The sequence below is a fragment of the Orcinus orca genome, chromosome 20 (assembly GCF_937001465.1).
Source record: "Orcinus orca chromosome 20, mOrcOrc1.1, whole genome shotgun sequence".
Lineage (NCBI taxonomy): Eukaryota > Metazoa > Chordata > Mammalia > Artiodactyla > Delphinidae > Orcinus > Orcinus orca.
The window spans coordinates 53,558,744-53,579,615 of NC_064578.1; the positions used below are offsets into that span (position 1 = coordinate 53,558,744).

Genomic DNA, 20,872 nt, shown 5'->3' on the forward strand with positions numbered 1-20,872 from the left:
TCCCTGGTGGCGCAGTGGTTGAGGGTCCACCTGCCGATGCAGGGGACACGGGTTCGTGTCCCGGTCTGGGAAGATCCCACATGCCGCGGAGCGGCTGGGCCCGTGAGCCATGGCCACTGGGCCTGTGTTCCGCAACGGGAGAGGTCACAGCAGTGAGGGGCCCGCGTACCGCAAAAAAAAAAAAAAAAAAAAAAAAAAGAATCTGAAAAGAAATATTCAAGTAAACTCTCAGTAAGGAGGAAAGAAACCTCATCTTAGAAAGTTTACCACTTTAGATTTGCTTAATGCTTGATCTCCCTAAATTTCGTATCCGTGGGGACGAAAGGAGAAGGTGATGTAGCACCCTAAGGAGACTTCCAAAGCAGTCCTTGGAGAGGAAAGTGGGCTTCAAGGACTGAAGGGAATTGTAGCGTTCATCTGGTCTATCTCACCCCTGGCTACTCCGTCACTGAGCGCCAAATTAATTCAAACACCACTTACATTGACAAATACCAACCCCCCTCCCGTTCCCAATGACTGAGCCCTACTAACAAAGTGAACTGCAAAGACCCCAAACTCTGACCTCAGGACTCTGAGTCCTTGATTTCTATGGACCTTTAATGCACGACCACGAGAGCTCCCCCATGCCCGACAGCAAAGGCATCCCAACTTCAGACCCATGGTGCCAGACCACCAGCTCTCCCCGCGGACTCTGCGGCTCCTACCTACACGGACGCCCACAGATCCTCTCTCACCCCTTAACCTATCCCACGGAGAGAGTCACACACTGACCTGATTTCCTCTTGATCCCACTCCGATCTCCTAGCGGCTACACATGTGAATCCTCTCATTTCGGGTTCTCTAAAGCCAGCTTCGGCACCGGACTACGGCGGCCGATGAGGGACTGAAACTTTTCTACGCAGCACGGACAATTGGACTTCCGGCTTCTTCTTAGAGGGTAATGTGTCTGCGCCCTCTGCGCCTCGCCTCCCTGGGGGCAGCCATCTTTGAGTATTTATCATTCAGAACAGAGATAGCTGTTTCTGCGCCACTAATCCGTATGGCTCGAGACCAGTAAAAGGCCCCTGAACTGTTCCCTCACCTGATACTTCATCCCCTGTGTGGCGAGGCTGGAAGAGTTGCGAACAACACTGCACAAGCTACATAGTTTCAAAGGCTCGAGCTTATACAAGGCAAACATGGCGCGGGCGCCGTCCACTTCAGCGGTCAAGAAAGAAACGCCCAATGAGCGCGGCCATGTCAGAGGAATTTCAGGTGTCCGTACAGCGGAGAACACTCCCCCTCTCCCCCCAAAGTGAACAGGAGGATGGCCCGCCAAGCTTGGGTAATAGAAGGGCCCATGACAAGTCCCTGCATCTCAGCTTGTGAGGTTAGACTTAGCAGGTGAGTGCGGGTCAAAGTGTGAATTCATTGTCGAGGTTGTCTTTTGTTTCAGGCCAGTTCGGAAAACACCAAGTGTTGAAATTTGAAATTGTGGTCTATGAATTAAGTGGATACAAAAGCTACTGTGATGCTGTCAGAGCATCAGCAATGCAGTGCCAATATTTTTTGAAGAAATTGCTGTTGAACACAAATTCGTGTGCTAAGCAAACCCAAATGTTGGACTTTGGAGCAGAGAGAGGTTTATTGCAGGGCCAAGAACGGAGAATACGTGGCTCGTGCTTAAAAAACCCGAGCTCCCTGATGGTTTTGGGGGAAGAGTTTTTAAAGGTAAAATTTGGGGTGAGGGCTGCAGGATATGTGACTTTCTTTTGATTGGTGGTGAGGTAATAGGGCGGTGTCCAGGAATCTTTTGCCCAGCCTGAAGTTACCATCCTCTGCTTGGGTGGGGGCCTTAGTTGCTACAGAACTCAAAGGTATATTGTTATGTGTATCCCTTGAGGAGGAACCAGGACCCTGCTTTACCGCGGCACTATTGTTTCTTGACTGCTTTTCCTTTGTTACTGCGTTCCTTACTTCCCTAATTAGAAGCTATTTGAATCTGCCCTTTGGAACTCATGGAATGTCTAGGAGGCTGAAGACTTTTTCCTACGAACTAGAAAGGGGGGACACAGAAAGGCTTTTATACCCGGGAGGACCCACAGGGTTCTGCTAGGTTTCAAAATTACACACAACCATTCTTTCTGGGACTATGTCATCAAGGTCTTAGCACCTCTGCTTATATCTGAGATTATTGGGAGACGATTCTGGAGCATCTGTGTTCTGCTTTGTCACTTTTTTATGTCCAGCCCCTTCTCTCTGTTCACCCCTTACGCTATCTCTGCATCTTAGTCCAAGCTCCTTCCAGCTATAGCAGCAGTGAGCTATTGTTGCAGGAGAAGGGGAGAGCAAGAGAATGGTCACATCCCAGGTCTCAAGAGACTCCTTGGCTTCTTGCAGGAAAGAATTCAAGAGCGAGCAATAATAAAGTGAAAGCTGGCTTATACGGAGAAGCACACATTCCATAGGCAGAAGGTGAGAGCTGCCCGAGTAATTTCATAGGCTAACAAGTGGGAGGATTATTCCAGCTGTTTGGGGGAAAGGGCAGGAATTTTCAGGAATTGGGCCACCACCCACTTTTTGGTCCTTCTTGTTCAGGCTTGGAACTGTCATGGCACTGGTGGATGTGTCATTTAGCATGTTAATGTATTACAGTGAGTGTATAATGAGGTTCAAGGTCTATGGGAAGTCAAATCTTGGGCCTAGCAAGTTCTAACCAGTTTATATCATATCCTCAATGGCTGTGTCATTCTTTCAATGGCTGTACCCTGCCCCCTTCCTTCCTGTTTCACTAAGGCAGAGACAAATCAAGTATTCCTTACAAACTTTTAAGACATATAAGTCGGTCAACGGTAACTTTACAGATATGTCCCCCAAAGCTATTAAAACTATCCTATCAGGTAAGACTTGCTATAAATTTTTTTTTTAAGTTGAAAGAAATAAAATCTGAGAACCGGCCCTCCACAAATTGGCCTGCTTCCAGTTAAAAGTGAAGTGTAGTGTCTTTTCCTGTTAATTGGCTATTCAGAATCACCTCTTCCATGGATATTTGCCTATTGATTTTTACTCTGTTGTCATTTTCTTATTGATTTGTTGACTTAAAGACACGCAACATAAGAGTTGTGAGTTGTAAGTTTTATTCAGGTTCTTGCTGAGGATCATAGCCCGGGAGGCAGTCACTCAGTTAGTATAAGCATATAGGTTAGGGGGTCCTTGGAGACAGAGAACCAGGAATGGCTTTCTTGACATGAGAGGACCCATTTTGGCCTAAGGCATTTTGTCATCTAAGCCTAACCATAATTCTTGCCCTTGAACAGGTCTCAATAATCAATGATCTTAAGGGAACAAAGGAATGCTGGAACAGAGGAAAGGCAGTCAAACAATAGTGCAGTGATAAAGCAGAGTTCTAGTTCCTCCTCAAGGGATATACATAATAATGTATCTTTGAGTTGCACAGGAACTAAGGCCCTCACTTAGGTAGAGGAGAGAATGATGATCTTGACTCTCCTGACTTCAGTCAACTAAAGTTTGGACACTGTCAACTTTTGCCCCAGTTTTATGCTGAATTCTCCTCTGCTCAAGCCCCTTCTTGAATATGCATGTACCCTTAGCTTAGAACTTCCCCAGTTTTGCTGTTCCGGGGAGACACTGCTTTGGAAAAGATCCATGGTGTTCTTCTTACTTACTACAAGTAATAAATCCTTCCTTCTCCCCATCTTTGGCTTGGTTGTGCCTGTTGGCTCGGCAGTCACCAAGAGATGAACCCAGTTTTGTGGTGACATTAGCTCTGAGGAAATCGCTCTGAAGAGGTAGGGGAGAAGCCCTTCTATATATGAGTTTTGGCTAGGAACTACATGCAGTCAGGCATACATCTTGGTAAAAGATTTATTGCTAATCATAAAGAAAAACATGTCTCAAGTTAATCTTTTTAGGGCTTATTTCTGTATGGGAAGATGTGAGAATCCAGTGTCATTAAAATTCTTCCTGAGATATTCATCTAACTACCTATGGGGCTTGCCTATTCATGTACATTCTAAGCCCAGAGTGCCTCATTCTGTTTTCTATTTAAATTCCTCTCAGAGTGCACTGTTGATCAGCAACTGCAGTGGATTACAACTTAACCCTTGTCAAACTGGATGTTGAGACTTTGTCTTAGTGATCCTAATTCTTCTGCATCCCCAGATTCATAAGAGCTCTTTTTACAGTCCAAGTTTTCGTCTTTTTCAGTTAAGTGTTGCGATATATGCTTCCAGTCTGCAGCTTGTTCTTACTGTTGTTGATGTCTGTGTTTTATTTTAAAGTAAAATGTTATGCTTGAAAAGGAAACCAAATCTTGTAAAGTTAAAGTCAAGCTCATTGTAACTTGAGTTTAATCCCCATTTCAGAAAAGAATTTGAGACTTTGCAGTTACATTCTAGAAAGGGATTAATAAAAACATATCTAAAGTTTGGCTTATGCTCTTTCAAAAGGAAGTACATCTTGTGCAATATGGGGGAAATAGGAGACCATTTTATTTGACCATAGGAACAAAACACATTATCCAATCAAGCAATACCAGGACTCAAGCTAATATTTAATTTTATCTTCTGATACCGGGGACTTTCGCTCAAACTGTTTATAACTCAAATGGGGTATAAAACCTGTGAACATTCATCATCTTCAAACCCTAAATATGTGGCTGGTTTAGAAGAAAGAAAATTATAAAGATGTTGACTTCTACTGTATTTCATCCAATCTAAGATAACTTCGGTTGTATGATACACTACTATTTTATGTACCAAGTTCTCCATTTAAATATGTCAAGCCCATTTATATACTGATGTGTATAAAATTGATGACTAATAAGAATCTGCAGTATAAAATAACAAACAAACAAAAAAGAAAAACAACTAACACTAAACTTTCTTTGGGTTATTTGTGTGGAAATATGTTAATATAAATGTTTCAGACATTACATGAAATTTCTAAAAATCTTATATATTCTGGTATAATGTTATAAGTCACAATTCTAGTTATTACTTTAAAATGTATATCTCAGAAATAACTAAATTTCCTTGTCAGTTGCATTATTATGAACTTTCATCAAATCTTTTTTTTTTTTTTTTTTTTTGGTGGTACGCGGGCCTCTCACTGTTGTGGTCTCTCCCATTGTGGAGGACGCGCAGGCTCAGTGGCCATGGCTCACGGGCCCAGCCGCTCCGCGGCATGTGGGATCTTCCCGGACTGGGGCACGAACCCGCGTCCCCTGCATCGGCAGGCGGACTCTCAACCACTGCGCCACCAGGGAAGCCCTTCATCAAATCTTTAACCATGGTCATTTTTAAGTCTTTTGTCATTTACAAACAGTTCTGGGTGTACTCTGATGCTTTCACAAAAATGTTCATATAAAGGGGTTTCATCTTCAAGGAATTCATGGAAAAGACTCTGACAACTACAGGTTTCTGGTAACTGACTATACTGCTGAACTGAATGAATAAGCATTTTCAGAACTCTAATGGAAAACTGATGAATTCATAAAAATGCTAACAAAGATCAAGATGAAAAATAATTAATTACATGGGACTGAGTGAACTGATGAAGGTGATTATAATTTTTGTGACTTTCTGTTTGAATAAAAAAAAAAAATCCCACAAGGACTCAGAGGGAAAAAATATACAAATCAATTTTCACTGCAAAGTAGAGGGGCTGTTACAGTGGAGGATTACTGGACTGAATGTCAATATTATGACATAGTATGAGTGTGTTTCGTGTTTGGTAATTGCAATCATTGTTGCTTTTGTTGTGGTCATCCATTTACAATGCTTGGTGTCAGTTTATCTCTTGTAAAAATAAAATACAGTGTGTGTGTGTGTGAGTTGTGGAGAAAAAAAAAGAAATTCAGTTTGGGTTTTTAAAAATATCTTCTATGTTTCTACTTAACTTTTAAAATTTATGGATTACAGTTATAACTCTTTTAATGTCCTTGTCTACCAATGCTAACATTTGTGTCAACTCTGATAGATTTTTCTCCTCAGTTTAGATCATAGTTTCCTGTTTTCTGTAGGCTTGGTAATCTTTATTGGATTCTAGAAATTTTGAATTTTGTGGGTTCTGGGTATGCGGTATGTAATTTGTGGAGGTATACTGGCAAAAGAATCAGTGAAAAAATTAAGAAATCATCAAAACTTAAATATCATTTACATGCAGAATTTAGTAACATTTGCGTTCATCAAGAATATGTGTAATTTGCACATGATGGTGATAAGAAGGAAAAATTAGCATATTTTTTCAGCTTAGTTGCCATCAAACATAGTGAACTCTAAAATGTACAAAACTGTGGATAATTACACTGTCAAAAATATGGTTTGGGGTTAAAGTTTTTCATAGGAGTATCTTCTGATGTTCAACTACAATGACAAAAATATTCTGCAGTAGTTACTCAGATTGTATGAATTTATATATTATATGTACACTTATTTATTTTTCAGATAAACATGTTGATATCACACTGTAAAAAAAAATAGCCAATGGCCAATGATTTAATCAATCATGCCTATGTAACAAAGCCTCCAAATGAATGGGATTTGGAGAGCTTCTGGTTTGGTGATCATGTGGAGGTTCAGGAAGAGTCACATTTTAGGCAGAGCATGGAAGCTCTGCACCCTTTCCCCATACTTTGTCCTATGCCTCTCTTGTATCTGGCTGTTCCTGAGTTATACCCTTTTATAATAGACTAATAATCCAGTAAGTAAAATGTTTCTGTGGGTTCTGTGAGCCTCTCTAGCAAATTATTGAATCTGTGGAGGGAGTCATCGGAACCTCCAATTTGTAGCCTGTTGGTGAGGAGCACAGGGGACAATCTGGACTTGCTATCCTCTGAAGTGGAGAGGACAGCCATATAAGACTGAACCCTTAACCTATGGAATCTTATGCTATCTCTGGGTAGATAGGTCAGATTTGATTTGAATTGTAGGACAGTCAGGGTCTAAGAATTTCTTAGTGGCATAGGGAAACCCCCTCCCACTCTGCAACACATCAGAATTGGTAACCAGAAAAATAGCAGGTGAGACTTTTGTCCACAAATGGCCTTGTATCATTTAGGATCTGGTGTTTCAGAATTGTCCCTCCAGGTTACGTATTTTCTATTTCTATATATTTCTATAAATATGTTCCTATATATATGCTATAAAATTTAAGATTTGTAAAATATACAAAAATTCCTTAAAGAAACCTAAATAAAATAATGTAATTGTAAAAAAAAAAAATTAATGTTGCGGCCTCAGCCCCATTCACACCTTGATGTAGTTTATAATAGAAAAAGCAGCAGTAAAATTAAAAATGTTGTTAACTTCCAATAAATAAATATGTCAAGCCATCAACTGTATGCTGTATTTTAACTTCAGAGTTATTAATACGTGGGGAAAATTTTCCATCTTAGAATCGATGAAAGAAAGTTTCACTCAAGAGAGACTCAAAAATTTCCAGGCCCACTTACTAATACCAGCATACAGTGGGGCATGGTAGAGGAGATGAGATATTCAGTGTTAAGATTTTTTCTTTTTTTTTTGGCTGAGTTGGGTCTTTGTTGCTGCGTGCAGGCTTTCTCTAGTTGGGGCGAGCGGGGGCCGTTGAGGTGCACAGGCTTCTCATTACAGTGGTTCTCTTGTTGCGGAGCACGGGCTCTAGGCGCGCAGGCTTCAGTAGTTGTGGCACATGGGCTCAGTAGTTGTGGCTTGTGGGCTCTAGAGCTCAGGCTCAGGAGTTGTGGCGCACAGGCTTAGTTGCTCCACGGCATGCGGGATCTTCCCGGCCCAGGGCTTGAACCCATGTCCCTTGCATTGGCAGGTGGATTCTTAACCACTGCACCACCAGGGAAGCCCTTAAGAGTTTTTACTAAAATAATGAACCATGTAGTTCAGTTACAATTTATGTAGCATTGTAATGATACAAAGGCTCAGTGCAGATATTCTATGGTAAAGTTTTATGACATTTAAGCAGATGGACTAGGAAGTCACAACTGTTAGGCTAACACACGCAATTCCCAAATACAAACAATCATTTTATAATAAAAATAGGTACAAAACACTTACATATTCTCACATGGTTCTGATATAACTTTTGCTTTGTTTTCTGACTACTGTATTTATTTACATATTTAATACTTTCTATAGTGCTGTTTATTATGTCACAGTTACAGAAAGTTAATTCCCTCATAAAATGATACCCATGAAAGCATGATTCCAAGATTCTTTAAAGCATAGACTTTTCCCCTGAATGTCAATTCTCTGATACCAATGTAGCTGAATTTCATACCAACAACATCCCCACGATTAAAACATATGCAGAAGTTCCTATTTATTCTCTCTGGGCTACATTCAATTGACATTCATTGGGAAAGGTATTTCCTCCTGTCTGGCATTCTATGCAGTACCGCTCTCTGATAAGTAATAAGTTGTGATTCTGAAAAGAAAACAGGTCCACATCTGCTGCAGTCTTAAGGTTTCACTCCTATGTAAACTCTGGAGTGTAAGGAGCTATTTCCTTTCAATGACAACTTCTGGATATCGTTTGGATATTTCTTCACAATTTCTCTCTATGAGTTTTCTGATGTAAAATGAGGCTGAACTTGTGGGAGAAAGTTTTCCAACACTCACTGCATCCATAAGGTTTCTCACCCGTGTGAGTTCTTTGATGTATAATAAGATGTGACCTCTGGGCAAAAGATTTCTGACATTCGCTGCATTCGTGAGGTTTTTCTCCTGTATGTGTTTTCTGATGTAAAACGAGGCTAAACTTGATAGGGAAAGTTTTCCCACAGTCACTGCATCCATAGGGTTTCTCTCCTGTATGGATTCTCTTATGAATGATGAGGCTAAACTTGTGACAGAAAGCTTTCCCACATTCATGGCATTCATAAGGTTTCTCTCCTGAGTGAATTCTCTGATGAATAAGGAGATATGACTTCCGGCTGAAGGCTTTGTGGCATTCACTGCACTCATAAGGTTTCTCTCCAGTGTGAGACCTCTGATGAATAGTGAGATGTGACTTTTGGGTAAAAGCTTTCTGACACTGACTGCATTCATAGGGTTTCTCACCTGTATGAGTTCTTTGGTGTAGGATGAGACTAAATTTGATGGAGAATGTTTTTCCACATTCACTGCATCCGTAGGGCTTCTCTCCTGTGTGAGTTCTCAAGTGAGTATTGAGGAGTGACTTTACACTAAAGACTTTTCCACAGTCACTGCAATTATATGGTTTCTCTCCTGTGTGAGTTCTCTGATGTCTAATGAGCTCAGATCTCTGGATGAAGGCTTTCCCACATTCACTGCATCCGTAAGGTTTTTCCCCTGTATGTGTTTTTTGATGTAAAATGAGGCTAAACTTAAGGGGAAATGTTTTCCCACACTCACTGCAACCATAAGGTTTCTCTTCTGTGTGAGATCGCTGATGAATAATGAGCTGTGACTTATTGCTGAAGCTTTTCTGACATTCTTCACATCTGTAGGGTTTCTCTTCTGTGTGAGTTCTTTGATGTAAAGTGAGTTGTGACTTATCGTTGAAGCCTTTCTGACATGCATGACACTCAAACCATTTCTCTCTTGTGTGAGTTCTCTGATGTTTATTAAGGCATGACTTATCAGTAAAGGCTTTCCCGCATTTGTTGCACTCATAGGGTTTCTCTCCTGTATGGGTTCTCTGGTGTAAAATGAGATGGGACTTCCGCCTGAAGTCTTTCTGACACCTACTGCATCCAAAGGATTTCTCTCCTGTGTGTGTTCTTTGATACTTAATGAGGTCCGACTTCTGAGAAAAGGCTTTCCCACAGTCACTGCAGTTATAGTGTTTCTTTGCTGTTTGAGTTTTCCAATATTTAATAAGCTGTGACTTATGGCTGAAAACTTTCATATGTTGATTATATTCATTGTATTTTTGTCCAGTATGAATTTTCTCATGCTTAGTGTAAAGAAATAATTTGTCATATTGAATAAATTCAACTTCATTTCTTGCATAGCTTTTATTCTGAGTAATACACTCTAGATTAGGTTTCAGATGTTTCCCAAGTATGTCAAGTGTATGAGATCTTTGTGCTAAGGAGATATCAAGGTTTAAGCTCAGAGAAGATATTTTTCCAAATGCATTATCTTTGTGGTAACTCTCCATAGTTTCCAGGTTGCCATGGTTTCCTTTGTGCCAGTCTTTATGATTATCAACTTGCCATGTGTCTTCTAGAAAGAGACCAATGAATCCATAATGACCATGTAATAGAAGGAGTAGAATCTCAGCAAAGGCCAAAGAGAGAAGAGGAAAGGAGACTGTGGGTATATACCTAAAGTCTGTGACATTTATAAGTGAAAGGAGATAAAGAAAATGAAAAAGAAAAAAAAAAGAAGGAATAAACTACAAGAGGCATGAGAGATACACAGAATGGGAAGAAAGGAGAATTTATGAATGCTTGAGTATATAAGAAAAGAGAGCTATAACCATGGATTAGGGAGGTAGAGACAAGGAGAAGGCAGGTAAACTGAGGATAACAAGGAGAAAGATTATTTAGGAGAGCAAGTTCCAAGATGGACTAGAGAGGGATCTGATCAAAATATCTAAAATAAGGAAATGTGCTTTTTAAAACCGGGCAAAAGAGACCTAATATAGAGAGATTAGAAAGTGGAGTCATGACGTTTTCACTGCCAAGGGCCTGGGTTCGATCTCTGGTCAGGGAACTAAGATCCCGTAAGCTGCACAGTGCAGCCAAAAAAAAAAAAAAAAGTGGAGTCAATATTAATGTATATGGGAGCTCACGCCAGCTGTTCTGAGTCACATTCAAAGCTTAAAAATTTCAAGATTTCTCCAGACATTTCAGAGGTACCTCCCTCTTTCTGGCCAACTAGGATTTTAACTTCCTTTTATCCCACAGGGCTATTTTTTCACTCACCTGGGTGAATCTGACTCTGGCTTTCTTCCTCTATTATCCATGGTGTTTCTTGTTCTAACCGGTAGAATGCATCTGTTTTGGTAACTTGATACCCTACTCAAGGGGAATTACAGAGGACCCATGGACCCAAATACAAGCCCTCTGTAAACTGGGAAAGGTTACATTTAAGGGGCTGAACAAATTGCACCTCAGCCAAGTAAAGGACTTTTGCTTTGGAAGTGAGAGGAAAATACTGTTAGAGGCCACAGGGTACTGAAATCTATGATGTATGAAACTCAATTCTAAAAAAGTAAGGCAGTTGTAAGCCTCCACCCCTTTCATCCCTGAGAAAGAAAAGGCAATCCGTTGCCTACATTACCCAGGGAACGCTCTTCTTACCCACTGATACCAAGTTGATATAATTTTCCAACATCACATCTTGATACAGGTTCTTCTGAACACGGTCCAGTAGCTGCCACTCCTCCCAGGTGAAAACCACAGCCACATCCTTGAATGACAGTGAGACCTGTAACAGAACATTCCTATTCATACTAAAGGGATCATCATTGGTTCATACTAGGAAGATAAATAGGAAATTCTTATTACTTTTCCCATGGTAAGCTATTTGACTTCTTTCTATGTAACTAGTTTTGCATTATACTTTGTAGGAAAACCAATTTTTTTACTTAAAATATCCTATCTTTGTGCTTCCATCCAATCATTCACTGACTCACATGTTCATCCATTCACAAAAAAAGGAGTAGAATAGAGAACATGCTTAAGTCCTTTAATCTAGGAACCCACACAACCTGTGTGTATGCACCTATATGTCAGACAATATATCAAGCATTCCTTTGTAAATAAGTCTCACTTCTACCCTGAAGGAACACACTAGCTTGCAAAGAGAGAGATGTAAGTGCACAAGAGAACAATAGATTTATACATGTCAAGTAAGTATATATAAATATATACCATGTGGGCATCAATGGGGAGGAGAAAAATTGTAAAGGGTAAACTTCACAGAGGTGAATCTGGAACTAATTCTTATGAGATCAAGTCTATGTTTTACGGTGAATTGCAGAGGGAAGAGGTGGCATGGCATTCCAGAAAGAAGTAATATGAATGATAGCACAGTGAAACCATGAGCATTCAAAACACTGAAAATACGTTTCCTCCTAAGTTGTGAAATTAAATGATTGAATTTAGAGCAGGTGGTGTACTCAAAACATTTTTCACTTATTATTATTTGTTAATTATATACTGATAATGGAGAGACTTCCAAATAAGTGGTTAAGTGTATATATGTTAAAAGAAAGTATATAAACTCTAACATTAGTTATGACAATGTGTATATTTAGGTACTGTGTAGTAAAGCAGACCTGGGTTGCCCAAACCCTGTACATTCCAAAGAAAGCCCTGTCCTTGATTTGCTCCTGGGAGATAACTTTGAACCCCTGAAATATCCAGCCTGATGAATGTTTTTATATTCCTGAGGTCTTGGGCTACACTATATCAGTGTTCTTTGTTTTTTGTGTTTTGATATATAGTTGATTTACAGTGTTGTGTCAGTTTCAGGTGTACAGCAAAGTAAGTCAGTTAAAAATATATATGTAGGGCTTCCCTGGTGGCGCGGTGGTTGAGAGTCCGCCTGCTGATGCAGGGGACATGGGTTCGTGCCCCGGTCCGGGAAGATCCCACATGCCGCGGAGCAGCTGGGCCCGTGAGCCATGGCCGCTGAGCCTGCACGTCCAGAGCCTGTGCTCCACAACGGGAGAGGCCACAACAGTGAGAGGCCCACGTACAGCAAAAAACAAAACAAAACAAAACAAAACAAAAAAACAAAAATATATATGTATGTGTGTACATATATACATATATATATTCTTTTTTAGATTCTTTTCCATTATAGGTTATTACAAGATATTGAATATAGTTCTCTGTGGTATACAGTAGGTCCTTGTTGGTTATCTATTTTCTATATAGTAGTGTGTATATTTTAACCCCAAACTCCTAATTTATCCCTGCCCCCCACTTTTCCCCTTTGGTAACCCTAAATTTGTTTTCTATGTCTGTGAGTCTTTCTGTTTTGTAAGTAAGTTCATTTGTATCGTTTTTTAAAAATCCCAAACCTGGAAGCTCCTGCCTCTGTGTATCTTTTGCCTTTGCTGATTTTAATTTGCATCTTTTCACTTTAATAATCCATAACTGTGAGTATAACTGCTTTCTTGAGTCCAGTGAGTTCTTCTAGAGAATCATTGAGCTTGAGGGTGAGCCAGGGACCTCAACTCAAATTCATATGAATTCACATTTACATATGTAACTAGTGACATTGGAAGTCAGAATAATACACATAAACGTTTTTGGATTATTTATCTTGGTGGTAGAGAAAAAGGACTGATGGAGGACATAAGGGTTTAGCTCTATAAACTTCTAGACTATTTGAAACTTTAACACTGAGAATATTTTAAGCTTCACTAATATTGGATATTTTTAAAAGAAAGAGGTTAAGTATTAACAATGAACTGAGAGTTTACACTACATTTTTGGGTGTGAAGAGATCATGATGGGAATATTCTAAGACTTTGCTAGTAAAGGTAACTTGGAACTGTTTGTTAATTAATATAGACTGGGATTTCTTAACCTTGGCACTATTGACATTTAGGGGTTGGATAATTCTCTGTTATGGAGACTTTTTTTTTTTTTTTTTTGTGGAGGCTTTGTGCATTGTAGGATATTTAGCAGTGTCCCTGGCCTCTATCTACTAGATCCCATTAATATCCCTCCCCAGTCATGACAATCAAAAATGTCTCCAGATATTCTCAAATGTGCCCTGGGGGGACAAAATCATCCCCAGATGGGAACCACTGATTTAAATAAAAAACTGAATTTTGAGAACTGTTATTGGAAGACCATTTGATAGTCACAGAATCCATCCATTCTTCTTGATAATCTAGGTTTCACCCCAGGCCACCAGGAGGCCATGGATTTGGGCTACTCTGTTTTGAAACCCTGAAGCACTCTGATCACTCTGATTTTGGCTTTGGCAGGACACCACTGGCTTATCTGAGGACTGCTGAGAAATAACCAAACGAAACTTACCACTTTATCAGTGGCTTGCACTGAAGGCACTGAGCACCATATTATCAAAATAATAACCCATCAAAGAAATTTCTTCCTACTTAAGGGACATGAACTATTTCACTTTCCTAGAAGAGATTTCTCCTTAAGGCAAAACAAATCACCAACAATTTTTTCATTATGACCATGTGGTAAATTATATTTCCCAAAGAAGACCACAATAGTTCATCTCCCATTCCAAAAAACCTTCTGCAAACCTTCTTCCACTCCCCATCAAGAGGTGGACCCTATTCCCTTCCCCTTGAATCTAGCTGGTCTTAGTGACTTGCTCTTAACCAATAGAGTGTAACAAAATGAAAATGCTAACTTCCAAGGGTAAGGCAGAAAAGGCAGTGTAGCTTCAGTCTGTTTCTCGCAGGATACAGCATCATACTGTGAGAATTCCAAGCTACATGGAGAGGCCATGCATAAGTGCTCTGGTCAAAAACCTCAGCTAAGCCTAGCTTTTGAGTCAAGTGATCCTGGAAAACAGACATGGGAATGAAGAAGCCTCCAGATGAATCCAGTCTCCAACTATTTGAGTCTTCCCAGCTGAAGTTCCAGACATCATGGTGTGTAAGACAAGCTGTACAGTAAAGGATTAGCACAGAAAGTCTGTATTGTCCATACCCTGCACATGCCAAAGAAAGGTCTGGCTCTTGCCAGTTTATGGGAAGTAACCTCTAAGCCCTTGAAATATCTTTGTTTACACAGGAGCATTGGGCCACACCAAATAGTCTATTGCTATCAATGTGATTTATGGTGGAGGCCTTGGGCCACACTGTAGCAACTTGACTTCTGAAAGGGCTGGACACTAAGGTCAGCCATTGCCTGTGTAATCAACCTCATATAAAAAGCCTAGACACTAATTAGCAATACCCAATATGTGTTGTTACAAATCATTGCTGGGAAAATAAAACAATGTCCACATGACTCCATCTGAGAGGGAACAACTGGAAGCTTCTGCCTGGTGTCTCCTGGACCTGGCCTTGTGCACCTTCCTCTTTTGCTGATTTTAATCTGTATCCTTTTGTTGTAATAATCCATAACTCTGATTATAACTGCATTGCTGAGTACTGTTGAGTTCTTCTTGTAAATCACTGAACCTGAGGATGGTCTTTGTAACCCAAAAACATAAAGCCATCACCATAGGGTCCTGTCTCACTTTCTGACCCACTGAATCCATGAGGATGATCAAAATAAACGTTTACCACTAGACTTTGGGGTGGCTTGGTAGGCAGCAATAGATAACTGGAACAGGGGATACTAGAGACAAGTTTGTGCTCAATTTTATTAAATATTTAGAGCTCACAGGCTATAATCTATGTGTTAACTTTAAACAATTTGTATAAACATATGACTTACATATTCTCATTGCGTCCTTACTGTGAAGTTGATCTTTTGTCTCAGTCCTTTTTCCTGAATTCTGACACTTATCTTTTCATGCTGATCTGGTATAGTGTAGTCTTCGTAAATATTGAATAAACACATATTTTAAATATATGTATTTAACCTCCTAAAATCCACTAGAAAGCCAAATGGAAAATAAATATACAAAAAAAACCCAACTCACCTGGGACTTGGACATTTTCTGGAGCCCTTAGGAACAACCAGCAACTCTAATATCTGCTCTATTGTTGATTCTGGTTTCTTCCCTGAAGCTCCAGTACAGAGTCTCTGGTGAAGGATGTAATGTTGATCTTGGTACCTTCAGTTCCTTCCTTCATTGGAACTACTTCATCCCAGGAAGCCAAGACCTGGGGGATTACAGAAATTCACTGCTGTAATAAACTATAACTGGGAGCACAATATTTTTCTGAGTTGTGTGCATCCTTATTTGTATGTGTGTATGTATTTTAGATATACACACATATAAAAATCTAAAATTTAATTATGTTTTCTTCAGGTGGTTGGTTAATGTGATAAAGAAAAAAAGTAACGTATTATTTGATGGTTTATTTTACAACAAACATTAACTATTTTATAATAAAGAAACATCAACAACAAAGCTATCTTCATTAAATTATGTAATTGTGCTAAAATTATTCAAAACTAGATCTACATTTAGAGAAGGACCATTATATAAAGAAATTTAAAAAAAGAAGAAAAATTTAAAAGCCTAAAATCCAGAGAAATGGTATATATATACTGGAATACTGCTTGCTAAAACGTGTCTTGGGTACTTACTATGTGCTAGGTACTCTAACTATATGAGTAGTTAGTACTGAGTTTTTTTTTAAACAAATGGGAAAAGAATCACAGGTTGAGAAATGCCCAAGTTCACATAGTAAGTGGCAGAATATGGAGAAAAACCTAGGTCTGCCGAAATCCAAAGTCCCTGTTCTTTTCTCTGAGTTAAACTTAACTGCAGCTGACTGCTTACCTGGAAAACCTACAAGAATCACTTTAAACACATTAGTAATAATAAGAGTTCAGTAAGGAAATGAAAAAAGAATTTTTTTAATCATCTACTTTTATACCTATAAAATAAAAGTAATTCAAAGTTCAAGGAAGCGACTTGCCTGGTGGTCCAGCAGTTAAGACTCCGCGCTCCCAATGCAGGGGGACCGGGTTCAATCTCTGGTCAGGGAACTAGATCCTGCATGCCGCAACTTAAAAAGATCCCGCATGCCAAAATGAAGATCCCGCACGCCGCAGCTAAGACCTGGCACAGCCAAGTAAATAAATAAATATTAAAAAAAAAAAGTTAAAGGGAAAGAGAAGCTATTTGTAACGGCAGCAAATATAGATAAGATCTAGGAATAAACTTAACGAGCAATGTCCAGATCTATATGAATATTTTAAAGTCATGTCTATCCAAATTATTGCAAAGATTTAATATAACTTCAGTCAACATTGCAACGAGATCCACATTATAGAATACTGTGCAGCTATCAATAAGACTTTGTACCAAAAGTCAGTAATCTGGTACAATTTTATCGTATAAGGTTAACTTTCTTTTTTGAAGGTTAAGTTTCTTTAAAAAGACAAGTTATAAGCCATTTATGCAGTGTTATCACATCTTTGTAATAAAATGAGTAACAGAAAAGTTTGGAAAAGGAAACATATCAAAATTTTAACAACGTGTATTTCTGGCTATCAAGATTTTGGTTGTGGGAATGTCCTCTCATACATCAGAAGGTCCAAAATGGGAGGATCCCAGAGAAATATGCGGTAAATTTGAAAACTAGAGGGCCAGATACCACATCTTTCGTAAAAGCATTTTACCTTAGATTTTATTTAGATCTTGGTCATTACAAAGCACCGTGGAGACAGTGAGAGGAGGAGGTGATTTAGAGCAGCGGTCCCCAACATTTTTGGCACGAGCGACCGGTTTCCTGGAAGACAATTTTTCCACGGAAGGGGGGTGTGGTTCAGGCGGTAATGTGAGCGATGGGGAGCGGCCGATGAAGCTTCGCTTGCTTGCCCGCCGCTCATCTCCTGCTGTGCGGCCCCGGGGACTTGATTTAGAGGACAGAGGATGTTGGAAAGCAGGTTTTGAAGAAGGCACTAATGTAGTCTATGAGAAGTCAATGGGCTTTAAAATCCCCAAAGCCCTCTAAAATGCAGAGACTGCTCAAGCTCCAACTCCCATAAATCTCTCAGGTAGAAATGCCGAACTACATCATACCCAAAATATGGGCCACATGGCTACTTCACAGTTCATGACTTCTAACAGATTATCATTAGCCTATCCAGACCCAAACACCCAGATCCCCATGACTCTCAGTGACCAATGGAGACCCTCAAAGACAAGCAACAAAGCTGCCCCAAGCCCTAACCTCCCCACAAGGCCACCCCATTCACTGGCCTTGGGGTGATTTGGGGAAGGATACCCCAATCACCGACCCCCTCCCCTAAGTACATCACAAACACTCACTAAGCAAAGGACATCAAACACGTTGAACTGCCAACCAAGTATGTCTCAATCACTGACCTCCCTTCATGGACACTCCCATTAGTGAACCTTCCCAAAGACGTCCCAATCACTGACTTATGTACCAAGGATTCCCCAGTCACTGACCCTCCTGGGATGCTCCAATCGCTGACATCCCTCTAAGGCTGTCCTAAGAACTGATCTTCCCCCAGAAGACCTTTTCAGGCTCTGACACACCCTCAAAGACACCCCAATCCTGACTTCCTTCAAGGGATACCCGATCACTGACCAGTCATTCACCCCCAATCAACCTTTCCCCGAAAGATGCCCCAATCACAGACTTGTCCCCTAAGTGCATCTTAATCACTAGCCCACACCCTAAATCATGCCAAACACTGATTTGCCTCCAAGACAGCCCAGTCACTGACCTCTCCTATAAATGCTAACCCCAAGCCATCGCAATCTTTCTGCATGCTACTCCAATACCCTGAGCATCCCCAGGGCTGCCCCATTTCCTACCATCCTACTCCCTCAATAACGGAATGCATCCCCTGCCCTACAAGGTCTTGCTCCTCCCACAGACTCCCAGTATCCCTCCCCTACCTCCGCAAAGCTCAACCTGATTCTGCTCCCAGAACGCGAAACTGAGATCCCTTAAGAGATCCTTCGCGCGCCAGCTGGGTGGGTACAAATAGGGACAGTCCATTACTTTCTTCAGATTCACAAACCCGGCTGTTCCACCTCGCAGGTCAAGTTTATCCTCTGTAGCACCCGAATCTGCAGGCTGCCAACCATCACCCCGGGGCGTCCTTCCACCGGCCAAGAGGCCGTTTAACTTTCGCCTCTTTTAGACAAAGACACTATGACAGAGTATGGCGGCGCCCTGTTAGCTGATTTATGTGGGGCCCGCCATCTTGGAAAACCAGCCATACAACCACTTTTCCTGCCCCACAAAACTTGCCTGCGTTATGTCAATCGCTAGCGTCGCAAAGGGTAATACGCATGCTCTAGCCCATCTCCACCGGATTCAGGTCTCTTCCCGGTAAGGTGCCCCAAGCCCAAAGATGTCTGCCTCCGCTTTGCAACTGGTACCTTACGAAGCTACATAACATCAGCGCGGGCGCAGCCATGCTGACAACGGTGCTCAAATCCGTAAGGGAAAAGGAGTCTTCCTTTAGGGAGTTGGGAACAGGTGGAGCGACTTGCAGGAATGCTTCTGAAGAAAGGTTTAGGGTCTGGAGAAGCCAAGGTGGTAGAGGAAGGTAGCATGCCTCACTGTGGGCACAGAGTAAACAAATTTAGTTGAAGGAAAAGATCTTCTTCAGCCAAAATTGGTGGTGGAAGTTTGGTGACACCTCCAGAGTGAAAGGTGAGAGGGCTGTAGAGAGGGTGGAGCTAATAGTGAGGGAGGGGTTATGTTTCTGACTGAGGTGGAAGGTGGTGAAATTTCTGGTGGAAGACCAGAAATTGTTGGTAGAAATTTCTGTGCAGGCTTTCTGTCAATTCAAATGTTTTCATATAATTTTTCTCATGAAGAAATTAATAGAAGTGGAATTGTTGAGTCAAAGAGAAGGACAATTTTTAATTGGATAGATTTTTCCAGATTGTTGTCCAAACATGTTTTGTTAGTGAGTACACTTTACTGGCTGCTATCCAGCTTCTTCCAAGAACTCCAACTGAAAAGTAATAGCTAGTTTTTATTAAGTGTATACACATTTTTTTTTGAATAGGGGACATGTTCATGCATAATAATTGCATTATCTTGCTTAATATTCTGAAAGCCATTGATGGTGGACATAAATATTACCTTCATTTTATATATGGGGAAAAGGGCTAATTCTATCAGAGTGCCTATTTTCTAACCACCTCATCAACGTTTTAATTTTGCCCAACCTAAGGGCGACTAAAAATATTATTTTATTTTATTAATTGTTTATTTACTGGTATTATTTTTTTCTGTTTTAGGTTGGTTATCTTTTTCTTAATCATATTGCGGATATTTATAACTATCAATTCAACTTCCATTCTCCCCATGTCTAAGCAACCACTAATTTACTTTCTGTCTCTATAGATTTACCTATTCTGGACATAAGTTCAGTCATATAATATTTAGTCTCTGTAACTGGCTTCTTTCACTTAGCATAATGCTTTCAAGGTTCATCCATGTTGTAGCATGTTTCTGTACTTCATTCCTTTTTATATCTGAATAATATTCTGTTGTATGGATGCAGCACATTTTATTTTTCCCTTCATCGGTTGATGGATATTTGAGTTGTTTCCACTTTTGGCTATTATAAATAATGCTGCTGTAAACATTTGTGTACAAGTTTTTGTGTGGACATGTTCTTTTATTTCTCTTGGATATAAACCTGGAGTGAAATTGCTGGATCATATGGTAAATATGTTTACTGTTTGGGGAACTGTAAGACTGTTTTCCAAAGTACCTGCACAAAAGGAATACCAACTAAAGGAAAACTGTTTCTTCTACCCTAGGGTACTTCTCACAACAAAAGTTTGGTGGAGTTCATCCTACCAACTCCATTTTAAATGAGGTTTCTGTTTATTAATTTTCACGTGATGATAATGGAGTTTTCATTTGGGGGTACTGTCCGTGGTGTCCTGAAGTATGCTTCAAACACCTCTCCCTACAAACAGAAACAACCCTTTTCACACAAGCATTTCCTTTTTCCCATTCTTCCAATAGAGTTATATCTTAGTTATGGTTGGTTCAGATTTAGTGTTTACATTATGATGACTATGTAAATACTACATATAGTTCAGCCACTAGTATACTATGATTACTTTTCCTTTCTTGTACAACTTTTTTTTCTCCCTGGAGTTGTCTTATTTACTCCTTACAGAATTTCTGGCCTTTTGGTTCTCAGAAAGCTCCGCACTTGTTATTGGCTCCACTGCTGGCAGAAGGGAAGCGGGGTGTCACGTGTGAAAAACTCACCCCACCCCTGGATTCCCTCTTCCCACTGGCTCATGACTACTCTCCTCCCCTTCAC

At 40.3% G+C, this 20,872-nt stretch overlaps 2 protein-coding genes across 5 annotated transcripts in view; both read right to left on the minus strand.

Moving 5' to 3' along the window:
- LOC117199139 (zinc finger protein 677-like) overlaps positions 1-20,872 on the minus strand; it is a 545,188-nt gene that overhangs the window by 19,588 nt on the left and 504,728 nt on the right. The window lies entirely within an intron of this gene.
- Positions 7,920-19,234, minus strand: LOC105748931 (zinc finger protein 84-like). 4 transcript variants are annotated; one of them, XM_049703420.1, is made up of 5 exons: positions 18,571-19,234; positions 15,558-15,741; positions 11,267-11,393; positions 10,889-10,981; positions 7,920-10,184 (listed from the first exon to the last, which is right to left on the minus strand). In XM_049703420.1, the coding sequence occupies exons 2-5, from the start codon at positions 15,570-15,572 to the stop codon at positions 8,539-8,541; spliced, it is 1,881 nt and encodes a 626-aa protein (XP_049559377.1). In that variant the 5' UTR covers positions 15,573-15,741; positions 18,571-19,234; the 3' UTR covers positions 7,920-8,538. The 4 variants fall into 4 exon arrangements, with proteins under 4 accessions (XP_049559377.1, XP_049559376.1, XP_033273670.2 ...); XM_049703419.1 differs by having other exon boundaries at positions 17,213-19,234; XM_033417779.2 differs by lacking the exons at positions 15,558-15,741; positions 18,571-19,234 and having other exon boundaries at positions 11,267-15,543.